The 19,760-nt window shown below is 41.3% G+C and overlaps 1 protein-coding gene and 1 long non-coding RNA gene across 7 annotated transcripts in view; both read left to right on the top strand.

Annotated features, from left to right (window-relative positions):
- Positions 1–574, top strand: part of LOC135365430 (uncharacterized) — a 105,269-nt gene extending 104,695 nt beyond the window's left edge. For all 6 annotated transcript variants that reach the window (XR_010413280.1, XR_010413278.1, XR_010413277.1 and 3 more), the window contains one exon: positions 362–574. This is a non-coding gene — a long non-coding RNA (uncharacterized LOC135365430). The remainder of the gene's footprint in view (positions 1–361) is intronic.
- Positions 575–610: 36 nt separating this feature from the next.
- HSPB3 (heat shock protein family B (small) member 3) lies at positions 611–1,871 on the top strand. Its single transcript, XM_045887863.2, has one exon. The coding sequence runs from the start codon at positions 679–681 to the stop codon at positions 1,129–1,131; it is 453 nt and encodes a 150-aa protein (XP_045743819.1). The 5' UTR covers positions 611–678; the 3' UTR covers positions 1,132–1,871.
- The last annotated feature ends 17,889 nt before the right edge of the window (positions 1,872–19,760 follow it).

Below are 19,760 nucleotides of genomic sequence, written 5' to 3'. Positions count from 1 at the left end.
AGTCTTAGCTCATATTATAAGATGAGTGCATATCTCTGGACTGTTCTAAGAAGCCACAGTCCCTTAGATCACTGCAGTTCACAAGGACAGACACTCACTCAGAAAAATTTTTTTTTTTTGAGATTTTATTTATTTATTTGACAGAGAGAGACACAGCGAGAGAGGGAACACAAGCAGGGGGAGTGGGAGAGGGAGAAGCAGGCTTCCCGCCGAGCAGGGAGCCCGATGCGGGGCTTGATCCCAGGACCCAGGGATCATGACCTGAGCCGAAGGCAGACGCTTAACGACTGAGCCACCCAGGCACCCCCAGAGATTTTTTTTTAAATGCTGTTTCTGATTCTAATTCTCTTTTTCTCTTGAGGCAAGCAAAGCAGACACACTTGCCAAGGATAACTGAGAATGTAAGGACGATCCTTGCCTGGGCAGCTTGAGCAGGCTGTGTGCTAAATGCAACTTCGAACCATGCCCTATAAATAGCTGTTCATTGTCAGCGTGTGTGAAAAGACAAGAGTGGGCGTGTGGTGGTATGATTCAGGCCTAATTAAGTAGTTGCGTCTGCGCAGGGTTACAAGGAGTAGCTGTTCCAACTGATAATCTAGTCAGTAGGCAACTGAGAGGGTTCGCCTCTGACCAAACAGACTGAAGGGAAGCCATTCGATACTGGTTCTGCCTCCAACCATGGCAAAAATCATCTTGAGGCACCTCATTGAGACTCCAGTGCGCTACGAGGAGGAGTTTGAAGCTCGAGGCTTGGAAGACTGCAGGCTGGATCATGCTTTATACGCACTGCCGGGGCCAACCACTGTGGACCGGAGAAAAGCCAGGGCGGCCCAGGTTCCTCCAGTGGACTCAGAGGCGGAGATGCTGACCCAAGCAGCCAAATCCCACTTCCAGATCCTGCTGGATGTGGTCCAGTTCCTCCCTGAAGATATCATCATTCAGACCTTCGAAGGCTGGCTGCTGATCAAGGCTCAGCACGGAACCAGAATGGATGAGCATGGTTTTATCTCAAGAAGCTTCACCCGACAGTATAAACTGCCAGATGGCATCGAAACCAAAGATTTGTCTGCCATCCTCTGTCACGATGGAATTCTGGTGGTGGAAGTAAAGGATTCGGTTGGGACTCAGTGAAATCTTTATTCATACGGCAAGGAAGATTATAGCTCAGCCAACGGTACCACGGGAATGTTTGTATTAACCACCTTTGAAATGATTTTTATGAAGATTAAAAATAGAGACACAGTTCTGGGTATGTTGAGGTTGTGTTTGTTATTCTTACTCAGAGAGGAAAATCGTTAAATGTTCCTATAGCTCAAAGGGATGCTATTCTTATACCTGAAACATTGACAGTTTAGGAGATGACTTGGATACTAGTGAAGACTCAGAATTATTTCTTCATTACTCAAAAAATGCCCCAGAAACTGCATTTGTTATAATTGATGGCAAAAGAGCCATATGAATTTCTTATCCATTTTATGAAAACTTCTTACAGTGCTAAAAAAAGTTGTGATTCCCTTCACTTGACAAGCTTTTCAACGAATTTTAATTAAAGTGGAATTTGTAAATATAGAGTCTGAAAGTTAAAATACAGCACTTAGAAATTTGGCCTGAAATATATTTATGATTCATTACAGCTGTTACTGCCTTAAACATAATACTGGAATTTTCAGATGTAAATTCTATTTTTAAAATGTTCTAAATCTGTACCTCATTTTTTAAAAGTCTGAGTCCTGTTTGAATGTATTTTTAACAACAGCATATGTTCTGTGGATATTTATGCAATATTACAAAGATATGTGTTGACTCATATTCATATAAGTTTGTATTAAGTTTAGGAAACCACTTTAAAAAGTGTAATTACTGAATTCAAAGAGTTGTACTCTATGTTCTTTGATGCTACTTAAAATTTTAGATTTCAGAAGATGGCAAAATGCACCGCATCTGCTCCCTGCATAATCCTTAGCTTTAAATAGCCTGGCAGGTAGTAGAGGTTCCTGGGCTGGAGCTTGCACAGGGGCCGAGAAGGGCTGAGACATTGGTGGAGGTTAAGGATTTGCTTTAGGAATACTGCCATCTACAGCTGGTCTGTGACATTCCAAAGATTTGCCATCTCATTCTGTACATGCTAAATATTTCTCGGGAGGAAGTAGCCACTTTTACCCCACACAGCACATGTGTTGCGGGCGAGTCTGTGCACAGTCCTGGGAATAGAAGGGGCTGAGTGTGCAAGAGCCAGGGTGGACGCAGGCCACTGACCACGCCCCTGTGCTCCTCCACAGTGCTTTGTCATTTGAGTGAAAATGCAAGAGACACGAAGCAAGAGAAAAAGAAATCAAACAGTTCTAAAGAAGTTTTGAGAGCAAATGTGATTGGAGAGATTTGTTTACAATGTAATTAAATTGAAAGGATTTTGAAACTATGTGTTAATGCTTATTCACTGAGGTTTGTGCAACTTAAGAAATTTTGTTTGACAAAGTGAATATCACAGACCAGCTTTGCTACATTACAAAGATGATCATAATTAATGGGATTCCATCTAATATGATTAGAGCTGGGATACCATTTGTCCCACATTAGATAATTCTTTCTTAATGATTGGCAGGATGGTGTGAAAACAAAGTAGTGCTTTGAGAAGCCAATCAATAAACAAAAAAAAATCCCTCTCATTTGGCCTTAACCCTACTCTAGATGAGATCCTACTTCTGGAAAAATTCAGGAAGTCAAATTCTTTTTTTTTCTTTTTTTAAGATTTTATTTATTTGAGAGAGAGAGAGAACGAGAACGCACACATGTAGGAGCCGGGGAGTAGGGGTGTGGTCGGGGTGGGGGGACAAGCAGACTCCCTGCTGAGCAGGGAGCCTGACATGGGGCTGATCCCAAGACCCTGAGATCATGACCCCAGCCTCATGACCAGAGCAAAAGGCAGACGCTCAACCGACTGAGCCACCCAGGTGCTCCAGGAAGTAAAATTCTTACCGTGAGGAGCCACCAATAGAAACTTTTCCTTTAAAAATGAACACTAAAATAACCACATCATCTAATTAGCATTTTTTCCCTAAGATATATTTTAAAGTATTACACAACCATTTTTTGATTTGGAAAATATACAAAGCACTGTAACAAATAAAAAAAAATTATTTTATTACTATGAGGTTGCTACTTTAAATTTCTAGTTCAGTCTTCCCTTATACATAAATACATGTATCACTTTTCACAAAATTAGGATTATATTTGCATGGGGTTTGATACCCAATCGTCCTGGTTACTGTCTGTTGCCTGCCTCACTTCATGCCAACCCAAACCTGTCCTTCTGCCCTTGCCAGCCCCACTCTGAACCCAAGCAGGCTGACCCCCACGGGCCTTCATCACTTTAGTTTCCAACTGGGTTCAGACAATGGGAGTGTTGACTGGAGACCAGAGATTGGAGAGAGAAGACTGGTGGGCAGGAGGGGAGAAAGGTCAGGGCATTTCCTTCTATCAACCTGCTGGGGACTAGGTCCCGGCAGGTCTGTGTCCTTACATGACTACATCTCTGGAGAAGCGGCCATTCCTCCAGGCCTCCCACTCGGACTGGGCTCGGGTGTTCTAATGCTGTGTTTCTTCCTTTTGCCCCGTCAGCAGTTGGCGTGATCATGTTTTCTGCCCTTTCTTGTCCCCGGTCTTCACCATCCTATATTGATTCCTTTTACTCTGTCTGCTTTCCCATCAAAGGTCCCTTCATTAGAGTCCCTTTCAGGTGATGGAATTCTGATTCCCTCTAGAACTCTGCTTGACTTCTTGAATGTTTTTTGTTTTTTTTTTAAAAGTGCATCACTTGCTTTTACTACCAAACATAAACTGATTTGTAATGGCTACGCACTACTCCAACACAGATAAAACGTATTATAATTTAACCATTCCTTTTCACTACTGGTCCCAAAAGGAAACAGATAGCAATGTCAAAATTAGAATAATTCAAATTGGAATAATTTATTTATGAAGAGATACATTCCAAAGGAGTGGGCAGGGTGAAGAAGAGCTTCAAGGGATGGTGTATAAGCTGAGAGTAGCGGTGTGGAGCTGTTCTGTTCTGTAGGTCCAAAGAGATGAGAGGAGGAAGCAGGTCTCAGAAATCAAGAAAGTCAGATGGAGGAGACCACCAGCTGTGACTTTCTTTTGATGATACAAACAGCCCCAGGTGACCTCTCCCTGGAGCCAGGAGAATAAATGGTTTATCCCTCTAATCTCCTACCAGGGCACCCCACTGGTGGGACTTAAGTGGCAGCTGGAGGTGTGGGCGTCCTCTTGATAAGAGTTCCACAGCCTCCTGGAGCAGGGGGCAGGGTGGGAAAAAAGTGGAGAGTGACTACTCCTGGGGGCAAGGGGAAAATACCCAGCACTCCTGTAAAGTGAGCACTGTTGTTTCAGCTCTTTCAGAAAAACTTTCCTACAGAATACAGCCTGAAATAAGGATTGGAGTGCTGACACTTTATTTGGGAAGTGCAATCCCAGAATAGTAAAAGTGAGAAGATAGGGGAAAAGAGGCGAGAAAAAAAAACGGGAAGCAAAGTGAGGTGATGTGTTACCATGCTGGCCACCACTTCACAATGAGCCATGAAGAAACTCAGCAGGCTCTTGGCAAGGATGTTGGCTTAGCACCTGGAACTTCTCCAGAAGATCTTTGGGAAGAAATAAAATCTTAAAGCGATCTACAGGGAAGAAAAAAAGAGGGAATTTGTTTGCCTGGTCCCTACTATTTCCTCTTTCTGCTCAGTCAAGGTTTAGCTCACAGGGAATAGACTCTCCTGCACTTCTGGGGTGTATCATCCAAACCCTTAGTGGTTGCTCAGAAAACCATACCCCATACCCCACGGTGTGACATTTCATCCATGCTGACAGCAAAAGGAGACTCAGCATGGTTAGGGCTCACTCAGGGTGAGAAACACAGGCTCAGGGTTTCAACTTGGCCTCCAGCCACCTTAGGAGACTTGGCAGTGGCTCTGATGGCAGCAGCATGGTCTGCAAGGCAGGTGGTACCCCAGAAAAAAGAAGGCAGATGGAAAGGCACACAGGGTTTGTATCCACCACAACCCCAAATTCAGACCTGCGGGAAGGGGGAGCCAGGCAAATCACATAGTCTTACAGCATTATCGCCTATGTACTCCAGACTGCCTTCAAATTTTATGGGCTCTAATATCACCTTATATTTTTATCTAATTTTTTACTAGCTTAAGTGCAAAGTCAGTTCTCTTAAACTTCTCCAGGATTTTTCTTTTCCTGTAGATTGTGGATCAAAGATTTGTTTTTGTTTTAAGTTGCCTAATTCTTATCCTGGAAGCCCAGAAGTCATTGTGATGTGGAAAACAAAGGCAGAAGAAAAATTATAAATTTCCTTACTACTTAGAGCCCCTTGACAAGCCCTTGAAACAGGGAGAGTGACATTCCTCTAGGAGCTCAGCTGCCTCGATGTTAATACTTCGCTAAGGGCAAAAGGTAATCTTAGCCTGACCCTCCAGAATCAGAATCCTATATCTACTTTGACATAATAAAAATTCCTTTGGAAACTTCCTTTTTCTCTATTCCCCAAGATACACATCGGCAACCATTCCCCAAACATATGATCCACTGGTATACATCTGAAGGGTTTCATGACTCAGGTTTTATTAGATGGTAATAAATGACCTTTTCCTGACAACAGCAAGCCCCCTAAGGTCCTGGAAACCTTGCCTCCAAAATTCCTTAGAGACTTAGGTTATCCCTAACCCCCTCCCAACTTGAAAGTATATAATGGGCCACTCGTCATGACCCCAGTGCAGCTCTTCCTGCCCACAGGTTCTATCCCCGTTCTTTAATAAAACCACCTTTCTGCAACAAAGGCGTCTCAAGCATTATTTCTTGGCCATCAGTTTTGAACCTTAATGTCTTTCCTATATCAATTGAAGACTTCAGTTCCCATTGACCTGAGTCCAAACTGCACTGGGATCTGGAACATGCTCTCGCCTTACTTCTCACCTCCTTGTGATTGTCTGAAAATTGCTGTTAGTGGTCCTTAGCACATACAAAAAGTGATTTTAAAAAACACAAATGGCATACAACCTCAGGGGAAAAAAACACCTTGTATCATTTCCTCAAGCTTAACAAAAATCTTTTTCACTAGTCACCACTGTTCTCTTCAGAGATTCTCAAATAATTAGTTGGAAAGAATAAAAATGTTGGTTTGGTATGCCAATTACAGCTCACATATTACATTTTGAAAATAACTCTTTGTCTTAACAATTCAGATGTCCTCCCCAAAATGTGAGACAGTATTTTAAACTTGAAAAATAAATGATCCTAAGTAAATGTTTTCTTCTACATTTCCTCAGCATTGTTTAACACACAAGAGCATGCATGTATATATGTAATATAAAATCCTGTTTATTAATGTCTTCTAACTTCAAGGACAAATATAATGAAATCTATTGTAGTAAATAAAATGGTCTATATGATCCCATTCTTTGTAATTTGTTGAGATTTTCTTCATGACCTGGTGCATAGTTATTTTTTAAAAATGTACCATATATATGTGAAAATAATTTACATGTATATTTTCTATTTGGAGTATATATATATATGCATATATATAATTAATTTTGCTATTTTTTTGGTTCAAATATTCTTCCTTTTTTTATTTATGGCAACTAGAAACATAAAGATTGGCATTCAAAAGTCTTTCCCTATGGGGGTGCCTGCGTGGCTCAGTTGGTTAAGCGACTGCCTTCGGCTCAGGTCATGATCCTGGAGTCCCAGGATCGAGTCCCACATCGGGGGGGGGGGTCCCTACTCAGCGGGGAGTCTGCTTCTCCCTCTGACCCTCCCCTCTCTCATGTGCTCTCTCTTTCTTTCTCATCCTCTCTCTCTCAAAAAAAGAAAAAAAACTTTCCGTATGAAAGGACAGTTGAAAATTAAAAAAAAATTATCTTCCATTTTTTTCCTTTGTGTATTTCCAGGTTATGTTTTTATGTGATTATACATTTATAGTTTATTTCAGTTGAATTATGTCTTATATTATTATGTAGGCCCACTCTATCTCCATGTAATGCATTAAGTTGTTTTGCATTAAGTTGTTTTGTCTGATAATACCATTTTTTTTGTTTTACACTGTGACACCTTTTTTTTCTTATATAGTCAATGTAGCTATGTCTTAAGTTTGTTTCTTAGAAGCAGTATCATGTAGCTTGATTTAAAAAATATAGTCTGATAATCTGACTTTTAATAGATAAATTTAACTCCATTACTTATTGCATGAAATATTTAGATGTATTTCTTACTGTGTGTCTTTATTTATCATGGTTTCCCTTTGCTTTTTTCCCTTTTCTGTCTTTGGACTAACAAGTTTTCTAAGCTTACCTCCTGTTTTTTTATCTTGATCTTTAAGGTGTTAAAATGTAAACACTGTTAGAAAATGTATAGGTTAATATACATGTTTGAAGGAAACTAATAAAAGCATAAAAATGTAGACATTTAAAATTCTTTAACATTTCTACTCTTCTGAGCATTTGGAGTACCTTACTACCCATTGAATCCTCCTCCCCATCTTGCTGCCATGTTAATTTTTTTTACCTTTAACTATTGATTGTTAAAATCCCACTACTAAAATTTTTTTTTTTATGCATTTGTGTGCTCCTCTTTCTTATTTTCCATAGTTTTCCTTCTGGATTTCTGTCTCTTCCTAAGGCAACTCATTTTTCTGCAAGGGTCTATAAGTGGAAAATTCTCAGTCTTTACACTGCTTCATTCTTGGATAATATTTAGGAAGGTATAAAATTGTGGATGAACAGTTATTTCACCTCAGCCCTGTTCTGTGCCCCAGGGGACCGCGCTCTGGTTTTCGGTTGGATTCACTGAATGGAAGGTGCCAGCAAGAGAGCAGCATGTAGAATGAAAAAGATATTGGGGTAGTTTTCTCTGACTTGCTGCTTTGGTTCCAGGTGCTGTCAGGGACTGCTCTGATGTACAGCTGTGATGAGGCAAACCCTCTCCCCACTGGGGCTCTAGCCTACCCTGGAAAGTAGTTCTATTTCCTTTCCCTTATTCCTTCCGGCTCAGCAGGGTAATGGCTTCCCACTGTTCCTGGTCTCTGGGTGCCTACAACTGTGCACCAGTTTTAACGTGTGGGTTTTTTTTTTTTCTGGTACCACCAAGCAACTCTGTGACACCAGCTGGATGTCCTACAATTCAACTCAATTCTACCCAGAGAGAACATCAGATCCCAAAGGTCAAGGGTTCAGTCCTAGAAGACTGCCCTCCTCCCCCCATTTCAGACACCAGGCACAAACCCAAGCTATCACCCATACTTCTGACCCACTGGCTACAGATTGGAGGTTCCAAAGACCCGCTCCGTGGGTTCAGTTAATTTGCTAGAGGGGCTCATAGAACTCAGAGAAACACTCTACTTAGTTGATGACCGGTTTATTACAAAAGGATATAACTCAGGAAGAGCCAGATGGAAGAGATGCGTAGGGCAAGATATGGGGAAAGGGTGTGGAGCCTCCACGACCTCCCCAGTGCACCATTCTCCCCAAATCTCCAGGTGTTCACTAACCCAGACACTCTCTGAATCACCCCTTTTGGGTTTTTACGATGCTTCATTACATAGGCATGCTTGATTAAATCATTGGCCATGGGTGACTGAATTCAATCTCCAGCTGCTCTCCTCTCCTTTGGAGGTTCCTGGGTGGGATTGAAAGTTCCAACCCTCTAATCACATGGTTGGCTGTCCTGGCAACAAGCCCCCAACCTTAGATTAGTTAGACTTTCCAAAAGTTACATTAACATAACAAAAGGCACCTCTGAAGCACTTGACGTTTAGAAAACTCCAAGGGTCTTAGGAGCTCTGTGCCAGAAAATGGGATGAAGACCAAATATGTATTTCTTATTAGAAATCATAATAATCATAATACCATAGTGCCTCAGCATTTTTGTTGTTTCCTCAGCTCTGCCCACATCTCTGTAAATCATCACTTTATTATACATTTTTTAAAAATCCAAGCTGAGCATGCCTTTTGTTTCCCTCTGGGACTCTGAATGATGTATCCACCAATGTATCCTTCTTTTGGCATGAGAAAGACCCCTTTTAAACAAACAAACAAGAAGACAACGACAACAACAACAAACCAGGAAAACATAAAGAAACTTTTACGAATTAAAAAATATTTGCAATTTTTTGGATTTTGTCTCGTTTGTGTTTGAGACCAAAAAGCATGATTTTCTGTGTTGCTGAGTATGGTAAAAACAAAACAAAACAAAACTATTGGCTGCTGGTCTGTACCATAAATTTAGCACAATCTTTCTGTTGGTAGTTTTAAGGCTCTTGATATAATTTTAGAAGTGAAAGAGCAAGAATTAAAGAATCTACTCTGATACAGTAAAAACTTTGCACAAAAATTTGTGACGCATTCTTTAATTTGAAGTATTGAAAATATAAGACATTTGTTAAGCAAACTAAAGTCTATCCATATTATAAAATCCTGTACTGCCATTAAATATCATCTTCTAGAAAAATATTAAATGGAGTGGAAAAATGCTCACTAAAATTAAGGAGGGAAAGCAAGTTACAAAAGTCGTACAAAATTTCCACCTTTAATTTCAGTGGGTATATTTCCATGTCAATATGTTTTTGTTTAGGACATGATTTTAATGGCAGTGTTGCACTCCATAATATGGAAATGCCATAACTTATTATATGTAGGGGAGGAAGAATCAAAGGTAATCTAAAAATATCACAAGTGATTATATATTTGGGATTTTAGAGTCTTTATATTTCACTGTAGAAATACAGAAGACAAATTATTTTATAATTAGGAAAGAAATAGAGTAAATATTCTATAAATGTAACATTTATTATTATATATTCAAGTCAGCACAGTGTCTTGAAATAAAGTCCTAGCTGCACCTACATAGGATGTTACAATACTGGCAGAAATCAAGTGTTTTACTCATTTGATGAACATATCCCATCTCTCTTTAGTTATTCCAAAGAAATCAGAACTTTCAGGACCAACAATCTCAAGAGGTTATGATTCTATACAATGCAATAAGCACAAATGACTTCCTAAAAATCTAAATTTCAGTGCACTGCAAGTTATTTTCCAATTTGAACTGTAGTTGCAGCCCAGAACTTCACTTAAGCTCAGAGAGTTATTAGTGAGGAAAATCAAATGAGCTGTCTTGGCTGAATCGCAGGCCAGGAAAGCATATCACCTTTCTTCCCCTCCCCTGGTGGACTTGACTGGATGAGACAGCCACCATCACTTTCCTCTGTGAAATGCTACACTGGGGTTGCTGTGCTCCTCAAAGCAGCTGTCAGGCACATACCATTCTCCTGAAACACTGCCCTTCCAGAGGGTGGAATTTCCCCGTGCCCTTGTTTTTTCTCCCTAAACCCAGTTTTCCAAGCAACATTCAAAGTCTTAGAGAACTTGGGGCGCCTGGGTGGCTCAGTTGTTAAGCGTCTGCCTTCAGCTCAGGTCATGATCCCATGGGTCCTGGGATCGAGCCCTCCATCGGGCTCCCTGCTCTTCGGGAAGCCTGCTTCTCCCTCTCCCACTCCCCCCTGCTTGTGTTCTCTCTCTCACTGTGTCTCTCTCTGTCAAATAAATAAATAAAATCTTCAAAGTCTTAGAGAATTCAGTGTGGCTTTGGCTTTAATTCTCTGTTGCTGTTGAATGGGATACAATTAATTTCTTGTGAAACTGATTTTTAATTCTAAATAGGCTATTTTGGTGCTAAATCGATAAATAAACTTTATCCCTGGGATGAGGAGGAAATAACTGAACCTCTAAGGATTGTAGCTTCCTGGCAAAAAACAGAGTAATAAGCAAAGTAGACTCTGAGAGCAAATAAATGTAGAAAACAGGGGTATGAGTACCAACTCTGCAACTTTCTAGTCTGGTGATTTGGGTCAGTTTGCATAACACCCTTATGCCTCAGTTTCCCCATCTGTAAAATGGGGATAATTATAGTCTCTATCACATATGGTTGTTTTGAAGAGTGAGATGAAGATGTAGGGTGACCAACAAGCCTGATTTACCCAGGCCTGAGGAGTCCTTGTGTTACAGGATTTTGAGTGCTAAGATTGGGGCATTCTGAGCAGACTGAGATGGTTGGTCACCCTATAAAATGTGAGGTACTTACCCAATGCCTGGTATCAGTAAATAAGAGCCATTATTTTATGTATTACAAGTATCTTTGAGAACATTCCCATGGACACGTTTTCTACATACATTAATTAGACACATCCTGACTTTGCCTTTTATAAAGAAACTAACAGGTACAATTAAAAAAATAAAAAGCTTCATCAGTGAATCAATATCACTGTCCAATGCTAAGGTCTACTTGGTTATTTCTAAAATTCTACATGTCTATTTTTTTGCTCACTGAAGCCAACACTTAAAAAACTTCACATTGCTCTGTGAATTAGTATGCAAGAGCAAAATATTTTCAAAAGTGCACCTATGGCAAGATATAAAGCTTTGTCATGATAAGAAATGAACTGTAAAATAATCTTTTTAGTACAATGAATAAAAAGTCATTTAAGGAACACAAGCTTTTGGAGACAATATTCCCATCTGGAACATTTCTAGTTAAGATGGCAGACTAAGCATATTTCTTTGTCTCTCTTACTTGTCAATCCCATTTACTGACATAAATTTCTTTTATCCTTATTCACTGGCATTGCAGAGACCCAGGCAGGGGCTCCTCAGGTGACCTCAGACTGTAACCAAATTCTGGCTGACCAAAAGCAATTGGGGTCACAGGGACAATGAAGGAAAAGGGATCCAGAGCCTAGTCATTGTTTTCTAAATTTGTCTGGTTTTAAGAATCACCTGGGGCTTTTTAAAAAATATATAGATTTCCAGGTCCCTCCAATAGAGATTCTGAATCAGGTAGAGGATGGGGAGCCCTTGAATCTGTAACTAGTTGCTGTCTCCTGAGATGTTTATGATGGGGCAAATTTGGAAATGGTTCTCAAACTATGCCGGGGTGCCTCTCAGCATTTAATGCTCTGGAACCAAGGATGCTAAATACCCCAAGGATGCTAAATACCCACACAGCACATGAAAATAAAACACTGAAAACAGGACAGCACTGCGTAGAATTTTAAATGGAACTCTATCATTCAGACACTTCATTAATGTTTGTTAACTTAACAAAACTATAGATATCCCAAGGAGCTAGACTAAATATAGGCTGACCTGGTAATTTTCCAGCGGATGATAACACCCTCTTTGAGGGACAAGGGAGAACTACTTTCAGGCAAGTAATTATTTTTAACTGCTCTATTCCTGCTATTATTTTCTTCAAACGTTATTCCAATGCTATGCTGTAAATATAACACCAGGAAAAGAGGTATACTGTTCCTTCCAGAATAGACATTCTAAAAGAAAACAAATAACTGTGTAGAAAGATATGTTTTTAACAAGTCCTAGTCTTCATTTCCTCCCTCCTCACTGCTCATCAATATGGCATGCACTGTGCTTGTCCTCCTGTCTCTATTCTCTCTGTGGTGGTCCCCAGATATTTTTAATTAGGTGCTCAGGAAGTAGTTTTTAAATGAGCAATAGATGGTGTTGCCATAGAGCATGGTGGATGTGGGGCAGTGCAAGTAGTTTAGCCCAAGGGTTCAAGGTCCTGCATGATTGGGCCCCTGCCTCCCTCCCCAGATGTGTCTCCCATGCACTGCTCCCCTTCTCTCATGCTGAGGAGTTTGAGCTTTACCAGAGGCAGTGGGGACCCACTCCCCACAGGGGAGTTTTAACCAGGGCCGTGACATTATCAGCTTTGTGTTTTAGCAAGATAACTCTCGCTGCAGTGTCAAGGATGGATGAGAGGAGGACGACTTATGAACTAAGAAGGTCGTTTAGATCAGTAGTAGTAGTTCAGGTGGGACAGTGCACAGGATAATCACCTGGTACTTTTCCAGGGCCAAACCCAGACCATTTAAATCATCTCTGGAGAAGGGATCCGGATATCAGGAGTTTCTAAATTGTCCTGGTGAGGGGCGCCTGGGTGGCTCAGTTGGTTAAGCGACTGCCTTCGGCTCAGGTCATGATCCTGGAGTCTCGGGATCGAGTCCCACATCGGTCTCCCTGCTCAGCGGGGGGTTTGCTTCTCCCTCTGCCCTCTTCCCTCTCGTGCTCTCTGTCTCTCATTCTCTCTCTCTCAAATAAATAAATAAAATCCTTAAAAAAATTAAAAATAAAAAATAAATTGTCCTGGTGATTCCAATGAGAAACCAAGGTTTGGAATGACTAACAGAAGTTTAGGTAGTTGCAGAATGAGAACAGGGGCACAGATACAAGGTCTGTTAGATGTAGAAGAACAGCATAATTGGTGAACAGAGCAGGAGCAATGAAGATAGGGAAGGAACAGAATTACTTACAGGTTCTGGTTGGAGTCATGGAAATTGGGAGGCAGGGTGACCAAACTTCCTGTTTTGCCAAGGAGTATCATGGTTTTGTACTGAATCGGGTCCCTCATTCCAGGGGAGTTGGTAACCCTCCAGGGAGGAATTGCCATCCAAGATAGGCAGTGAAGGATCAGAGTGCCGTTGGAGAAAGATGATTAATGTTAAACATGGGTGATAGCTGCTGAGTATTGGTGACTAACACCAACCTAAAGCTCATAGCTGAGGATCAAATGGGCTAAAGACCCCACATTCTAAATTCCTAGGATGACAGCTATTGGGGCCATCCATCCCTCAACAGTGCCTGCTAAGAGAAACCAGGAAGCAGAACCAGCACTACCACCTCATACCCTAATAGAAGATGAGGTTGAAAGGGAGAAGGTCGTTGCCTTTTGTAGAAGTACACAACTCATGTAGAACTATTTATTCCTCCAACAAGGTTAGGGGTGGGGCTGGGTTGCCTCTCCTCCTCAAAGTCAAGGGAGGGAGCTGTCGAGAGGACTGCTGATAAGTTTGTGGGTATCTGATGTGCTAGTCCCTACTGGGACAGTTATGAGGTTCTAGGCTCACTGTCCAGCCCCTGTGCTACCAGGATAGAGGAAAAGTACATTGGAAGAGATGGCATAGAGGGGGACTGCCAGGTGTAGCAGGGGCAAGACTGCCCCCATTCAAGGTCTGAGAGATTTGGAAGATGGATCCTACGTAAGCCTGAAGACCTAGGAGTTGGCTGTGGTGAGTAGATCATATTTAGAGCTTCGGTTTTATCTGGGAAAACACAGCATTGGGTGAAGAGGGGTACATATCAGAGGAATAGGACACCAGGCTGCCAGCTCAGGAGCTGGGCCTGAAATTGAGAATGAATCTCTCTCATGAGGGCTCCCTAGCACCTTGAGTTGCTGCTTGGGAGCAAATCACTTGTCAGATGACATCGTCAGTCTCCATCTGTCCAATCTGAGCACAAGGACAATGTACTGGTCCCACTAGGGCACTTCTCCCTTCTTTGTCCCTCCTCCCTGGCCATTACCAGCAAGGTATGTGATGGGGAGACACTGGTAGGTGGGGGTGAACCAGGCCACACTCTCACACCCCCATTCTGCTGCAGGAGTTGGAATGGGAAGAGGGAGAGAAGACAGTCATTCAGTGGATATGAAAATAGAGGTTTGAAACAAAATCACTGAATCTTGATGATAGGAAGTCATTGTTTTTGTTTTTTTTTCTTTTTAAAAGATTTTATTCATTTGACAGAGACACAGTGAGAGAGGGAACACAACCAGGGGGAGTGGGAGAGGGAGAAGCAGGCTTCCCGCTGAGCAGAGTCTGATGCAGGGCTCGATCCCGGGACTCTGGGATCATGACCTGAGCCGAAGGCAGACACTTTAACGACTGAGCCACCCAGGCGCCCTGGAGTCATTGTTTTAACAGCTGTCAGTAATATTACTGTAACTATTCTAATAGCTGTGACTGAAAAGTTATAGCATTGGGCTAAAACATTAAGAAAGTCCACTTTCTATGGAAAAGGGGATTTTGACACAGAACTTATTGCCATGTCATGAGCAACTTTACGGAGCAGCCCAGTAGTGAGAACCTGAAGCCTCTGCCAACAGCAAAGTGGATCCTCCAGGTCCCTCCTCAGATGACCAGCTTGCCTGCAGCGTCATGGGAAATCCTGACACACATCCTGGAGCTTCAAGTCACCTGATTTGCTATGACTTGGATCTTGCTTCTGTCAAACACAACTGCTGTTGCCTTGAATAAGGAAGAATACATTGCAGGCTCAAGAGAGAGGCCCAAGGCCTTGGAAAGCCAGGAAACAAAATAGACTGTAGTTGGGTCTGTCTCCTGCACATGTCAGGGTCCACTTCTTCCACCCACACTGTGATAGAGCTGCTCTGCTAGAGACAGATGTAAAAATCCTCGGATGCTGTTGCTCTCTTTCAGAGGCTTTCAGTTAATGGAATTAATTAGCTTATTTATCATTGGAATAAGGAGTAATTTAAAAAGCAAATCTATGGGGCGCCTGGGTGGCTCAGTTAGTTAAGTGTCTGACTCTTGATTTCTGCTCAGGTCATGATCTCAGGGTCTTGGAGATCAAGCCCCATGTCTGGCTCCACGCTGAGCACAGAGTCTGCTGGAGATTCTCTCCCTCTGCCCCTCCTGCTTATGCTCACTCTATCTCTCTCTCAAATAAATAAATCTTAAACAAACAAACACAAATCTACGTTAATAGGCTCATATGGGGAAGACAGTGGTTACAAGATTCCAGAGGAGAAGGGGAATTACAAATCTAATCCTGGTCCAAGACATTTCTAGATTGAAAGTTGCCTGATGTCTAACTCAATTGAAATGAGTGTTAGAAATATGTGTGAAATATATAGTTTCCAAGTTTCCTTGTACTTTTTTTTCCAGATTTTTTTTTAGCTCTATGACTTTACATTTCACAGACTTAATATAGAAATGGCTTGGTAGGCTAAGGTTACAGAACAAGCAGAAGTCTTGATCCTGAATCTCACTGTTGGATAGTATGTGCTCTTTATTCCTATCCTTGAAGATGAAGATTTAAATGGTTTCATCTTGGGGATGTGTTTCATACAGATGAATCTAGATGCCCCTTTTCTATATATAATTGGTACAGCTGGGACCGAAATTTTATTTTCCACTTCCTCATATGAAAATAATATAAGCAGCATATTAAATAACCCCTAGACCAGGAAATATATGGGCATTATAATGAATAATCCTAAACTCATTATGATCTTAGTGCATAGGTTTAGATTCAGGACACTACCAGAACGGATATTTACTAACCCTGATGGCATAAAGTGCATGCCTGATCAATTTCAACCAAGTCATTATTTCGTATATGGGATAAATTTAATGCACATCACTGCCAAATATAGTTATGCTTATGGAAAAATGAATTACAGCACAATTTCATGCCAGAAATAACACTATAAAGGTCCATCGATTATACATGTAAAAGTGGCCCCTTTCCCAGGCATATACACTTACATGATGATCCCCAAGAAAAAGTAGTGGATGACGGTCATCCTAAGGCAGAAACACAGTTCCTTTATGAAATAAACCATGTTGTAATACCTGGACCCTTCAATTATCACACTACATTTAAGCCAACAGGGTGGGGACAAATTAGATTAAGTGCAATTTAAAGCAAAGCTATCTAGCTGGCTGTTTTGGTGGACTCTATTTAGCTGTAAATGACATTTAGAGTTGTTGCTGGTATTTATCTTACACTCCTTATAACCTCCCATCATCAAACTGAACTGCCAGATGCTCTATTAGGAGGAATAAACTCCCCTGGGCCTCTTCTTGGGTCAGGAAATCAGTGAGTGGCATTATGGAAATTTTCTTTCTTTTTTTATTCCATCCTGATCTGGATTAACAGCTTGAATTAAGTCCTGTTGTGCAATTGTGTGACTGTGGGGAAGGTTTATGACTTTCCAGAGCTTCAGTTTCCTTACCTCTGAAATAAGGGTAGTGCTGTGACCTGTAGTCGGCACTGAATCAACAGTGGTCGCCACCAGACAAAGTGTATCAGCAGGTTTGCTTTGAAATTCATTTCTACTTTACATGACTTCATGATAATAAACCTGCGACAGAATGTTCATTCTGTTCCTTTCATGCCTCCTCTCTCCCGAATAAACACGGGAAACAAAGCAGAACTCTTAGGCAGACAAGACTAGATAGTGTCCTCTAGTGGTAAACAGGCAAAACACATGAAGACCATTTTTTTATTTATATTTTTTACTTTCTAGGATTCAGACTGAAATTGATCACAGAAATAAAATGTAAAGCTATAAGATGAAATATAATTAATATTGGGACAGGACCTTAACTTTCACATCTTCCTGTACAGCAATAAAGAAAAACTTCTTTGTCTGTTATAATACAAATTGTAGTTTAATTATATGAGCCACAAAATTATTGAGCCAGAAACTATTTTGTTGTTCAATCGAGTGTGAGCCACTTTGATTCATTTTCCTGCTTATGATTAAGTATTACACAAAGAAATTATTTCAGTAGTTCAGTGGGATGCATTAACAGAGTTCTTTCCAAGTTCATATAGTAGTATATAATTTGATTATTTCACAGGATTTCGAATAGTTTAGAAAAAAATAAATGTGCTATAGAGCCTTCTTCAATGATTCTAAGTATTAGATGTTAGTCACAGAACTTCTCTTAACTTGACATGATCAGAGTTGTTCCCATCCAGCTCTGATCTCTCACAATCTCCATTTCTACCAACACTATTGCTCTTGAAATTCAATCAGGGCAGTATCAGATAGTGATCAAAAGCATGAATTCTGGGGTGCCTGGGTGGCTCAGCCAGTTGGACATATGCCTTTGGCTTGGGTCATGATCCCAGAGTCCTGGGATCAAGCCCCGCTTTGAGCTCCCTGCTCAGCGAGGAGTCTCCTTTTCCTTCTCCTTCCCTTTCCCCTCCACTAGTGCTCTGTCTCTCGCTTTCTCTCTCTCTCAAATAAATAAAATCTTTTTTTTTTTTTTTTAAAAGCATGAATGCTGAAGCCCAATTGGTCTAAATCCCAGCTTTACCATTTATTGACCATGTGAACTCTATGCCTCAGTTTGCTCATCTATGAAACATCAGTGTTAATACCAGCTGCTTCATACGGTTGTTACAAGAATTGATTAAGCTCAAATATGAAAGGTGATTAGAACACAGCCTGGACTTACTATTAGTGAATAGCTTTTATGTGCCCATCCTTTTCAGTATTATAGAGAATGCATGAGAGGCTTAAGATACAGGTCCTGACCTCAAAGAGTTTATAGTCTGCATGAGAAGATCTTGCGGGATTGGTGATAGGGGGTGATTTATCCCACTTCTTGGTTTGTAGGAGGAGGACTTTTCCTTAAACACACCCCTGGCACTCACATTCTTGTTCTCCCTGGGAGAAGTGGAATGATTTCCCTGGAGTGGAGTGACTTTGGGGGCAACCACATGAGGAAGAGACACATTTTCCCATGCAGTTAGAAGCCCATTTGACTCTCACTCAAAAGTATATCCTACAATTCAGCTCAGTCAACAGTAAAGGTGATAATTTGGGCTCCACCTGCCAACCACTTGGTGTATAGTTCTTCATTTCTTGAGAACTCAGGTTGAGAATGGGGAGTTATTTATCGACGGACGGGACCCCCTGGAGATCCCAATAGAACATACCGACTCACAAAAACAATTCAGTGCTTATTTGTATGGTGTGAACCTACCATACAAATATTTCCAGAAATGAGAATTTGGTGTAGGCTGAACTGATAGGAAAGAGTTTCACAGAAGTGGGACTTAGGCTGGCTCTTAAAGAATGAGATCGAATTTGGATGAGGGGGAGGGAGGAAAAGGAATCCTAAGCAGAGAATTTTTTTTCTAAGACTTAACAGCAGTTTGTAGTTCTGTGCAATTGGAATAAAACATAAAATACTGGTTAAATTCGAAAGTCATATCTCTGCTTGATGACTACATGGTGACACAGCCAAGCTATGGCTAAGAAATAGGTGACACAGTTCCTCGCCACCTGGTTTTCCGATCACATGTGACCTGCCAGGAATGTTTTAACTACTTTACACATATTAAGACACTTACTCCTTACAACAGCCCTGTGATAGAGGTATTATTATTTCCCCCCGCTGAGGATACCAAAGCATAGACAGTGGCAATCTGTCCAAGGTCTGTAAGAGATAGAACTTGGGTTTGAACACTGGCAGTCTGACTTCGGACTTCATTCTCTCACATCACTCTGCTTTGTGATTTTTCAGGCCAAGAGAGGGGGTTGCAGTGGTCCTTCCTTGTGAAGGGACTCAGTGAGGAGACCAGCCTGAATACAATGAAGGTTTGGACTCTGGAGACTGTAACTTGAGCTGAAAGGTAGGTGGGGCTGGTTTAATGGGGGTAGGGGGGTAGGGTTGAAAAGCCAAGCACAGGAGGTTGGAGGTGGAGATAAAAAAGAAAAGGCAGGGGCGCCTGGGTGGCTCAGTTGTTAAGCATCTGTCCCGCATTGGGCTCTCTGCTCAGCCGGAAGACTGCTTCTCCCTCTCCCACTCCCCCTGCTTGTGTTCCTGCTCTCACTCTCTCTCTCTCTCTCTCTGTCAAATAAATAAATAAAATCTTAAAAAAAAAAGAAAAGGCAAGATTAATCTTACCATGCTCCTGCTCAAGGACAATTTTGTATTGCTCAGCGTATGAAGTCCAAAGATTTCAAGGGTTTCAGTATGGGGGAATGGACACTGTAAACATGAGGAGATGGGAGAACAAAAAGAGAGCTTAATCCTCTATATCTTGGCTGGGCCACGGATGGGCAGGGCA

This window comes from Mirounga angustirostris, unplaced genomic scaffold (assembly GCF_029215605.1).
Source record: "Mirounga angustirostris isolate CCGP_5_RB_7025 unplaced genomic scaffold, mMirAng1.0.hap1 SCAF_7, whole genome shotgun sequence".
NCBI classification, from domain to species: domain Eukaryota; kingdom Metazoa; phylum Chordata; class Mammalia; order Carnivora; family Phocidae; genus Mirounga; species Mirounga angustirostris.
This window is presented reverse-complemented; position numbering and strand designations above follow the sequence as displayed.

Excerpts from the sequence above, each read along its gene's own strand:
- HSPB3 (XM_045887863.2), top strand. The coding sequence starts at position 679 with ATGGCAAAAATCATCTTGAGGCACCTCATTGAGACTCCAGTGCGCTAC.